Source organism: Physeter macrocephalus, chromosome 12, assembly GCF_002837175.3.
Source record: "Physeter macrocephalus isolate SW-GA chromosome 12, ASM283717v5, whole genome shotgun sequence".
Taxonomy (NCBI): domain Eukaryota; kingdom Metazoa; phylum Chordata; class Mammalia; order Artiodactyla; family Physeteridae; genus Physeter; species Physeter macrocephalus.
In genome coordinates, this window is record NC_041225.1 from 59,415,030 (window position 1) to 59,426,695 (window position 11,666).

An 11,666-nucleotide genomic window follows, 5' to 3' on the forward strand; every position below is an offset into this window, starting at 1 on the left:
CTCAGACGGCTCAACTTTAGAAATATCACAGAAGTTGAGGACCTAAAAATTGATTCCCTTAAAATCATCCTTGGGCTTCCCCGGCGGCGCAGTGGTTGAGAGTCCGCCTGCCGATGCAGGGGACACGGGTTCGTGCCCCGGTCCGGGAAGATCCCACATGCCGCGGAGCGGCTGGGCCCGTGAGCCGTGGCCGCTGAGCCTGCGCATCCGGAGCCTGTGCTCCGCAACGGGGGAGGCCACAGCAGTGAGAGGCCCGCGTACCACAAAAACAAAAAACAAAAAACAAAATTATCCTTGCCTGGGTCCTCCATGGAGTCTTCCTACCCCAGAGCTACATGAGTTCAGACCACTGTTGTGAAGACTAACCACATGGCCTGGAAGAGGTGAAGAGAGTAACTGTCCCTCTGTTGACAGCATCTCATCGAGACAGCACTGACAAGGAGGATGGCCCCCCTCTAAGTAAACAATCCAACCTGGCAAGGGTTCAGAGTACCATGCTTAGAAGGAATAATCCTGAGAACACGGTGAAAGGCTTGGAGCCTTCAGTTAAGACCCAAGAAGAGGACACCCTGAGCTCCTTCACTGCATCCCCCCATAGGCTGGCACCAAACAGCTGACTGGCCCAGTGGGAGACACCGGACACACAAGGGGCCAATGATATTCTCTCTCCTGGAATTTGGAGCTAGACAACCATTTCCTACCATGTGCAACAAGAAACAGAGATAAAGCTGGTCTACAGAAACAGAGTTAAACAGCTGCACAGCCAAGAGAATAACAGAAAGGACAACCACCTTGGTCCCAAAGGTAGGCCTTGTGGCACAGCTCCACTCAGGTTCTAGAAAATCCCCCTTTCTGCTTTGGCTGGTTTTAATGAATTTCTGAGACTTGCAATCAGAAGACGTTTGGCTCAGACGAGTCAGTAGAGTGTTTCTGAGGAATTCGGCCTGATGGACCAATAACATTTACAGCATTATCAAAAAGTACCTGGAAACAAGGAGGCCAAGTACATGATTAGATAGTTCACAAAAAGGAAATATATTTTACCTTTACAAATAAAAAGATTTTTAAAATTTTAAATATAAATTTTAAATTAAAGAAAGATATTCAACATCACTAATTACAATGGAAAGACAATTTAAACCAAAGACATTTTATCATTACCAGATTGGCAAAGATGAAAAAGTTTGACAATGCATTCGGCTGACAAAGGTGAGGAGAAACAGGCACCCTCATCATGGCTAAATAGGACTGTACATCCACACCATCTCTCACAGTGAGGAATAGCTATCAAAGTTGGAGATACACATTCTCTCTGCCTTAAAAGTCTCACTTCTAGAAATTATTCTACAAATACATTCAGCAATATGTAAAATGACATGTAAAGAAGATTATATGTTTAAGGCAGTGTTTGTAAAAGCAAAAAATTTAAGACTAAATAACCATCAAAAGGAGACTAGTTAGGGGCTTCCCTAGTGGTGCAGTGGTTAAGAATCCGCCTGCCAATGCAGGGGGCACGGGTTCGAGCCCTGGTCCGGGAAGATCCCACATGCCGCGGAGCAACTAAGCCCGTGGGCTACAACTACTGAGCCTGGGCTCTAGAGCCCACGAGCCACAACTACTGAGCCGAAGTGCCACAACCACTGAAGCCCACGCACCTAGAACCCGTGCTCCACAATGAGAGAAGCCACAGCAATGAGAAGCCGGCGCACAACAATGAAGAGTAGCCCCCACTCGCTGCAACTAGAAAAAGCCTGCGCGCAGCAACGAAGACCCAACGCAGCCAAAAATTAAAAAAAAAAAAAAAAATTAATTAATTAATTTTTAAAAAAAAATTTTTTAATTAAAAAAAATGGAGACTAGTTAAAACTATGGGGTATTCATAAAATGGAATACAATGCAGAAAAATCAGATAGAGAACAATCTCCAAACTATGAGTAGTAGGAATGTACAGTATCAGTTAGGCAAAAATAAACAGACAGAGAAGGAAAATGCATCTATATATATGAACAGAACATACCTGAAAGTGAACAGAAGAAACTGGGGTAGAGAAAATACAAGGTAAACGCAGACAGCATTCTGTGTATCAGAAAGTAAGAAATTGCTCAAAGACTGATAGGGGCATGTCAATGGGACACAGAAGCCAAATTTGGGCCAAATTTGAGCATTACCATGAACAATGGCATGGGTGGTTATTACCTTGAATGAGAAAATTACACTAAAACCTCTTAAAAGGGGAGTACTCCTCTTCACTGAGATACATCAACAATAATTAGAAAATCACTTTTTTACAACCACCTTAGTAATAAATGATTCCATGAGGAATCACCAAGGAACACTAACACTGGGTGCAAAACCACTGAGGACATGATATTCCCAGTCTCAAATATCACCCCACAGATTACTTATTAATTACAAAGGGGAAAGGGTATCTTTACAAGGCAGACAACATCTTAAGTTAACCAACTTCAACTGTCCAATAATGGGACAAACTGGTATCAAGGGCCACCTGATACAATAAGAACACCACACCATATACAAAGAATTCCTGACTAAACTGCTTAACCTGAATCCAATCATGAGACAGTAAGACAAATCCAAATTGAAGGATGTTCTACAAAACACTACCCTGAATTCTTCAAATAGGTCCATGTCATGAAGGATAGTGGGGACTTTTCTTGATAAAAGGAGACTAAAGGGACATGACAACTAAATGTCCTTATTTTTAGGAGATACTGGCTAAAGTATTTATGGTTGAATTACAATTCCATAGCTTAATCTTAAATGATTCAGCAAAAACCAAATATGTGTGTGTGTGTGTGTATGTGTATTATGTATATACATTCGTTATGTGTGCCTGTGTTTGAGAGAGCAAGAAAAAGCAAAGTGTACAATATATTGATAACTGGTGATCTAAGTGAAGAACACACAGGTGTATATTGTTCTATTCTTACAATATTTCTGTATTCTGAAGTTTTTCAAAATAAAAACTTGGGGGAAATACCAAGGAAGTTTAGACTTGTACAGACAAATAAGGGCTTCCTATCCTGTGAGAATGATACTGACTGTTTTCACACGCCATATTTTATCTTCAGTAAGAGGTTACTGTTCTTTGCTATGGCAAAATACAGACCACCACTTTACATAATAAAATTCCAGGGCTTCCCTGGTGGCGCAGTGGTTGAGAATCTGCCTGCCAATGCAGAGGATACGGGTTCGAGCCCTGGTCTGGGAAGATCCCACATGCCGCGGAGCAACTAAGCCCATGAACCACAACTACTGAGCCTGCACGTCTGGAGCCTGTGCTCCGCAACGAGAGGCCGCGACAGTGAGAGGCCCGCGCACCGCGATGAAGAGTGGCCCCCGTTCGCCACAGCTAGAGAAAGCCCTCGCACAGAAACAAAGACCCAACGGAGCCAAAAATAAATAAATAAAATTTTTTTAAAAAGGCAGATGCTTGCTTTAAAAAAAAAAATTAAAAAAAAAAATTCCACCTTTTTCCAGCATTAATACAGGGTATGTGAAGTCTACCAATTGTGACAACACAGGAGATGACTGTCTTAATGAACTGTATGTTACATGCATATTTCACTAAGGGGTAAGGCAGTTTCTTATAAGGAACCATATGGTAATCATGAATATGCCATTCGCCTCCTATTACTTGACTTTGAGGAACCGTTTTGTAAAGATCATCTGGTGTCTAATTAAAAAGAAAGAAATTAGACTCGGGTTTAAGATGCCTCTGGTATGTTATGAAATTCTTTTGAAAGCTTATTTAAAAGGACTTCAAACTTGAGATTTTTTCATTCATGTATTTATTCCACAATTAAATCATAATTTAAAGCCATAACATTTTTTAAAGGTAAAGGAGAATTTGTGTCACAGCTGTATTAATAAAACAGACATTGGTCTAAAGTGCAGCACTAAACAGGTGTTCTCTGTTCCCATGGTGGAATAAATACATAACAATTACACATAAAATTTCACTAAAGATCTGAGATGACACAAATAACCCTTTGAAACAAACTGCCCAATGAACAGAGGCAGACTGCAAATAATTTCTATTAACATTTAACTGCAGGATGGAAAAATCCCCAAGGTGACTACTAACTCAAAATCTCTCATCTCATGTGCCTGGCCTTAGCTTGTTTTCCTTCCTCACTCACATCCAAATCCAAAAAGGCTTCTCCATCCCAAGCTCAAAACTCCACCATAAGTCCCCAAGGACCTCAGCACAGACTGCCATAATGAGACTGTGTGCAACCTTCATTCAGAACCTCCAGGGAAAGCAGAAGCCCAAATGCAGAGAGCAGCAGCATTTCTTTAAACAATAGTTTTAACTGTCGAATGAGCTCTGCCAGGCCATGTGCATTTCATAACAAACCAAAATACGGTCTTAATTTCTGTTTTTCTTGAAGAATGTTAAGTAGGCCATTCAAGTAAAAAAAAAAAAAAAAAAAAAAATTTTTTTACAGAAATAATGAAAATTCAAAGGATTTATGCTAAAAAGCAAACCAGTCCTCTGCAGCCTAACTCATTTGTTTCTGGGCTGCGATGCCATGTAGAGGGCGATCAGGCAGTAGATGGTCCCTCCCACAGTCAGCGCCATGGTTGTCCGGTAAAGCATTTGGTCAGGCAAGCCTCGTTTCAGGTGGATGGGCACACCGTCAGATTTCTTGAAAGAAAGAATTATCAAGGATATGGCTGATAAGAAAAAGATTTTACAATTTAGGCTACTATAGAACAAATGCCTCTACTTTATAACTAATCCATCAACCCACTGCAGTGGAAAAAGCCCAAATCTACTAGAATGCTAAGAGAAATACTGGTGTATTTCTTACTAATGTAGCCAAAGTTTGTAAGTCCAAAGTCATTCTCCAAAATGTAGCCTCAGGAACATGTGTGCAACAAATTCCAAATTTCTAAGGAATTTATCATATATTGCTTAATTACAAAAGGAGCACTGGTGAATTTTTAAAGGCAAAGGTAATCAGCAGTTAATCAAGGACCTGTAGGCACAAGGAATGCTCTACATTTAGTCTGACTTCTGATCATTAGTGGATGAAGTCTAAGCACACCAGGTCAGTTAACAGGTTCACGTCCATTTTGTACTCAACTACCTTCTTTCTATTAAGCTGCTAATAAACCCCTATTTAATAATGAGACTCCATAAAATGTTTAATCCATTATTTTGCACAGTCTCCAAAATCCCTCCCCACGGCAACTCAAGACCCCAAATGCCCACTCAAGTCTGAGTTATCAGATTAAAAGAGATTAAACTGATCAGAAGTCCCCAAGCTGGTCCTAAATCTGGACATATTTTTGAGGAGGGGGAAGCTACCTTCCAGCAACAGCAGTAACAGCTATTGCCACTCCCACGATACCTGAGATATAGTCGAGTCATGACCTCTCAATTATCTGTAGGTAGATTAACATTAATAATATTTTTAAGTCCAATCCTAGCTTCTCTGCTAATCAGCAAACCCAAGAGAGCCTCCTCCACTTCTAGCAACAGTTCAGTGAATTTTAATATCAAGCAAGCAAAAAACAACTAGAAGAAAACTTACTGCCAAAAGTCACTGCATGTGTCACAAAGCCTAATATATACTGGATTATTCACAGTGTTATCATATATTATATATGCTATTGCTTCCTCCATCCAATGGATGATCAACAGCTACATACGCAATTTAAAAATCTGCATAACCTTAAATACTGATGAGGAAATTAATCACCCTCTCCTCTTTTATCAGTTTCTACCTACATGAAGTTCTACCAGTTTATGGCTTAAACTAAAATCAAGACAATTCTATTTAAGGAAAAACAGGGAAGTGAGTAGCAAACTAGATTAAGACTCCGTTTTGTAGGGTTTTTTAGGTCTATTTACTTCACAGCCTTCACTGTTCTAGTGTCTTCTCTCACCTGGAAAAACTTCTGCAGCTCTGGAACTTTATTTTTCCCAGCATAATCATATGCAGTAGAATTGGAACTCAGTTTAGTTGGTGTGGCAAATATGATAGGCGGTGCTTCTGTGGAAACCACAGGCCTTAATCCCTGCAGGAAAAAAGGAAAAGGTCAAGTTGAAAGTATGTCTGGGCATGTGAACAAGCCTTTCCAGGAGAAGGCTGTCCGGAAGAGTGGAGGCAGTGATTCCACCACACAAGGGAGAAGGAAAGTCCCCAACTTTGCATTACAAAGCATTTAGGTTTAAAGTCCCTAAACTTCCAAAAAAACACCCTAGCGCCCATTCCCAGAGCAAACACAGTCAAGAACTCTCTTGCCTGTTAAGGTTGGGGAGGGGGAGGGGGGAGAAGCAAACCACAACAAAGGCCCAATCTAAGCTTCCAGATAAACCCACTATGTCTATCTTCTCATCAAACCACTAAAACATTTATCATCTATATGAACTTTGGGTTAAATTTCAAAAAAAACCTGGCTGTCCCTTTTCTCCTCTGGGTGAGTAGGTGTACCAACATGGAATCTTGAACCCTGAAGTGGACTTCAGAAACTTTCCAGGGCTTCCCTGGTGGCTCAGTGGTTGAGAGCCCGCCTGCCGATGCAGGGGACACGATGCAGGTGACACGGGTTCATGCCCCGGTCCGGGAAGATCCCACATGCCGCGGAGCGGCTAGGCCCGTGAGCCATGGCCGCTGAGCCTGCGTGTCCGGAGCCTGTGCTCCGCAATGGGAGAGGCCACAACGGTGAGAGGCCCGTGTACCGCAAAAAAAAGAAAAAGAAAAAAAAGGAAACTTTCCAGACACACAGTAAAGAAATATCTCAATCTGGATGAGCCTGTAATGGGAAGAGAGCTGTCTTTCAGGACCAGAAAACAAAACAATTGCAGCAGAGCAACTGAACTTTCTGGCATTAATAAACCTGTAAGTTAAAAAACATATATTGTAAAAATAAAAAAGGAAAACTCAGCGTTCTCATTGTGACGTGTGTATGACAATACACATGTACTACATACACAGACTGTCTACCACTGAAAGGACTGCGTGAAGTAGCATGTGCCTAAAGCAGTGTCTGGTACACAGCAGGCATTCAATAAACATAAGCTGAATGAGATTCGGGGGCTCAGCAGCTGCCTCAGCCACATGTGACAGAGAAAGGAAGGACAAACACACAGTCTTAAAAAGAACCTAAGGGGGGAGAAAAATGAAGTGCTGATACATGCTACAATATGGATAAACCTTAAAAACAAACAGTACGCTGAGTAGAAGCAGTCAGTCACGAAAGATCACAAATATATGAAAGTCCAGAATAGGGATATTTACAGAGACAGAAAGAAAATTAGTGGTTGCTTAGGGACGGGGTGGGGGGGGGGGGGGGGGGGGTGTTAAGGAAGAGGAAGGTGATAGCTGAAAGGTATAGCTTTCTTTCTGAGGTGATAAAAATGCTCTAAAATTAACATGGTAATGGTTGCACATTGTCTGTGAATACACTAAAAACCATTTAATTGTACATTTAAAATATATTTTATTTATTTATTTATCTATTTTTGGCTGTGTTGGGTCTTCATTTCTGTGCGAGGGCTTTCTCCAGTTGCGGCGAGCGGGAGCCACTCTTCATCGCGGTACGTGGGCCTCTCACTATCGAGGCCTCTCGTTGCGGAGCACAGGCTCCAGACGCACGGGCTCAGTAGTTGTGGCTCACGGGCCCAGTTGCTCCGCGGCATGTGGGATCCTCCCAGACCAGGGCTCGAACCCATGTCCCCTGCATCAGCAGGCAGACTCTCAACCACTGCGCCACCAGGGAAGCCCCTAATTGTACATTCTAAATGAGTAAATGTATGGTATGTGAATTACATCTCAACAAAGCTGTTTAAAAAAAAAAGAACCTAAAGGGAACTCTGGGTTTCTATCTGATGGAGTAAACCTACAGTGGCAGATAGATAAATGATTCTCCAAAATAACCTACAGATCACACTAAGGAACAGAGTTACAAATCAATAAAATCACATCCTTTTATATTAAATTCTAACTCAGAAAAATAAAATCTTAAAGTTAGCATGCAAAGTTCAAGCTCAGCCTCTTCTATTTTTACAGATGAAAAAGGAAATTCTTTGCTCAAATTAATAAGAGCTGTCAGATTCTACTTGATCTCTTCAAATATATCTAACTTTACCTATAATTGACAAGAGACCTATTCTAAAGATCACATATTGAAAACCTCAGTGTTACTCCCACCAGGCAGGCACTGGGATCAACAGAGCAACAAAAAGGCATTATAGTAATTTTGGCTTCTATTTCTTCTGACACAGTCCCATAAATGGGAATGAATCACCGCCTTTTTTTCTGTTCTTTCACTCATTCAACATTTTACTGAGTACTTACTCTATACTGAAAATACATAATGAATAAGACACATTCAATCTCTGCCATTATGGATATCAGTGTTATGGAATAATAGCAGCTAATATCTACCAAGCTCTTGTTATGTGCCGAGCATCATGTTAAGCATTTCATACGCATCATTACAGCAATCCTAGGGAGATGTTACCTTTCCCTTTATACAGAGGAGAAAACTGGATCAGAGAGGGTGACTTGCCTGAGACCCCATAACAAAAAGAGCCAAGTGTGGGAACTCAAGCCTCTCTCAAGTCCAGAACCCTGGCATTTAAGTACCTACCTGCCCCTGCTACCTCCCATCAACTACTGCTCAAAAACAACAATCCATTTGAAGAGAAAGTCTGCTTAGTAAGCTGTTAGTCTACATTTGTAATATAACATACTCAGAGACTTAGGAGTCAGAGACAGAACAGGGGTTCCAACTACTGAGATAACAAGGCTATAAAAAAGTTCTCTCTTTAAACTGGAGAATTTTAGACACTCCCTTATCATTCTGTGAGCTCTTTGTATTTTCTCCTTATGATCATTTCCCCTTGAATGCAAAAATTTAAAAACCCTTTCTACCAAGCAACTCCAAAACTGGTTTGAAATTAAATTCATGTTTTGACAGGACTAATGTGAGAGCATTTTTAGATGGGATTATACCTAGTTGCTTTGTATTTGTTTACCTGTCAAGTGATTCAAAACTATAGCAAAGTTTTTGAACAAGATCATCTCAAAACAGAAGTTATCAACCATCTTAACAGTTTAAGGTAATTCCATATTTCCATTTATAATACTGTAAAAGTTTAGAATATCAAATTTTAAAGTTACCTATAATCCCATTATCTTATCCCATCAATTATTATGAATTGTATATTCTCCTCCAATCTTTTCATAGGCATATTTTAATCTTTATAGTCACAGTGCAAAACCCCACATTCTACTTTTTTCACTTATAATAAACATTTTTTTTCAGGTTCCTACACAATCTTCATAACGAAATCTACTCTTCACATAACCCCATAAATTAAGTATTACCAGCCCATGTTACAGATGATTAAAACAAAGCTCAGAAATGTCATAAGTGTGCTTGCTTCAGCAGCACATATACTAAAACCGGACCGACACAGAGAAGATTAGCATGGCCCCTGCGCAAGGATGACACGCAAATTCGTGAAGCGTTCCATATTTTTAAACAACTACCATATGCTAACACATATATATGGAATCTAAAAAAAAAAAAAATGGTTCTGAAGAACCTAGGGGCAGGACAGGAATAAAGACGCAGACATAGAGAATGCACTTGAGGACACGGGGAGTGGGAAGGGTAAGCTGGGACGAAGTAAGAGAGTAGCACTGATATATATACACTACCAAATGTAAAACAGGTAGCTAATAGGAAGCAGCCGCATGGCACGGGGAGATCAGCTCAGTGCTGTGTGACCGCCTAGAGGGGTGGAATAGGGAGGGTGGGAGGGAGACGCAAGAGGGAGGGGATATGGGGATATATGTATACATATAGCTGATTCACTTTGTTATAAAGCAGAAACTAACCCACCATTGTAAAGCAATTATACTTACTACATTAAAGATGTTAAAAAAAAATAAAGCAGTAAAGATGTTAAAAAAAAAGTCACAAGTAAGATGGGATTCAAACCCACACATGTTTATTACACCACACCATCAGTAATCAGCTGTCTCGGCCCCACAGGTAAAAAGAATCCGAATGGTGCTAAGGTACTTCACCCTATCCATCATTAAACCTCCTAACAATATAAGAGCAGTCAAGGTTTCCAGTGTTTCAGGCAGCTAGATAAGACTAGCACTAGGGTTCTCAAGAGTAGACCAGGAAGCTATATTTACAGGAGGGGATCTAGAGCAAATCCCTTCGCCTAGGCCTCTTCCAAGGCTACGGCTGCCCGAACCTAGAGGAATTATGAGCCTCAAATATGCCCCTCCTCATCTCAATAAATGATAACGCCATCTTTCCAGGTACTTGGGCCAAAAACCTTGAAATTGTTCTTAATACCTCTCACTCACACATTTGAAAATCCTTTTGGCTCTACCTTCAAACTATATTTAGAATCTAACCACTTCTCACCTATCTTCACCAATCCACATTCTGGTCCAAATTCCTGGATTTTTAAAACAGCCTCCTAACTGGTAATCCTGATTTTATTCCATCCTTGCTGCCCTACAGTCTACTCTTAATGCAGCAACCAGTAATTGTGTTAAAACAGAGGATGTCGGGAACTTCCCTGGTGGTGCAGTAGTTAAGAATCTGCCTGCCAATGCAGGGGACGTGGGTTCTAACCTGGTCCGGGAAGATCCCACATGCCGCGGAGCAACTAAGCCCATGTGCCACAACTACTGAGCCCGTGTGCCACAACTACTGAAGCCCACACAACCTAGAGCCCGTGCTCCGCAACAAGAGAAGCCACCACAATGAGAAGCCCGCACACCGCATCGAAGAGTAGCCCCCGCTCGCCACAACTAGAGAAAGCCCATGCGCAGCAACGAAGACCCAACACAGCCATATATACATACATACATATACATAAATAAATAAATAAAATAAAATAAACAAAAAACAGAGGATGTCACTACCCAGCTCAAACCCTCCTAAAGGCCTCCTATCCCCCTGAGCAAAACTCAATGTACTTAAATGGCTTTCAGAACCCTATGAGATGCACCCCTCACCGCCCCCACCCTTTACATCATCCTCTTTCTCTTGCCCCAGTCTACTGGACGAGCCCCTTAAACCTCCCAAGCACCAGGCATGTTCCGTCTGTCTAGAATGCTCTTCTCCAGGTATCTACATGGCTTGCACCCTCACCTCATGTCGCCTTCTCAGTGAGACCTCCCCTTACCACCCTTTTTAAAACTGCATGCCTTCCTCCATCTTGCTAACCACCTCTCCCACCTTCCCTGCCTTATTTTTCTCCATAGCACCTATGACCATCTAACATACTATATTCTGCTTCGTTTACTGCATCTCTCCCTACTGCAATGGAAGCTCCATGAGGTCAGGATTTAGGCACATTTTGTTCACTGTTCTTATTTCCCAAGACTTAGAAAAGCAACTGGCACAGAGCACATTTAGTAAATATTTGTTGAATGTATAAATAAGCTAAGGAAGTCTACAGCTTCACCAGTGTAGACTTGAATATTTCAGAACCAAAGTCATGAAAATTAGCACTTGATGGCAGAGCCTCCCACACAGCCCACAGCAACGTGAAAACTGAAAGTTGTTCTTAAAATAAGTGGACTGTAGGGCTTCCCTGGTGGCGCAGTGGTTGAGAGTCCGCCTGCCGATGCAGGGGACACGGGTTCGTG

The 11,666-nt window shown here is 41.4% G+C and overlaps 1 protein-coding gene and 1 non-coding gene across 2 annotated transcripts in view; one reads left to right on the top strand and one right to left on the bottom strand.

Moving 5' to 3' along the window:
- Positions 1–3,750: 3,750 nt before the first annotated feature.
- Positions 3,751–11,666, bottom strand: part of COX7A2L (cytochrome c oxidase subunit 7A2 like) — a 12,053-nt gene continuing 4,137 nt past the window's right edge. Inside the window, exons 2-3 of the mRNA XM_007112180.4 lie at positions 5,920–6,051; positions 3,751–4,672 (exon numbers count right to left, since the gene is read on the bottom strand). Coding sequence (XP_007112242.1) covers positions 4,532–4,672; positions 5,920–6,051 — 273 coding nt within the window. The 3' untranslated portion in view covers positions 3,751–4,531. The remainder of the gene's footprint in view (positions 4,673–5,919; positions 6,052–11,666) is intronic.
- LOC112063665 (U6 spliceosomal RNA) lies at positions 9,417–9,523 on the top strand. The gene has a single exon (XR_002891107.1). It is a non-coding gene; the product is annotated as a U6 spliceosomal RNA (small nuclear RNA).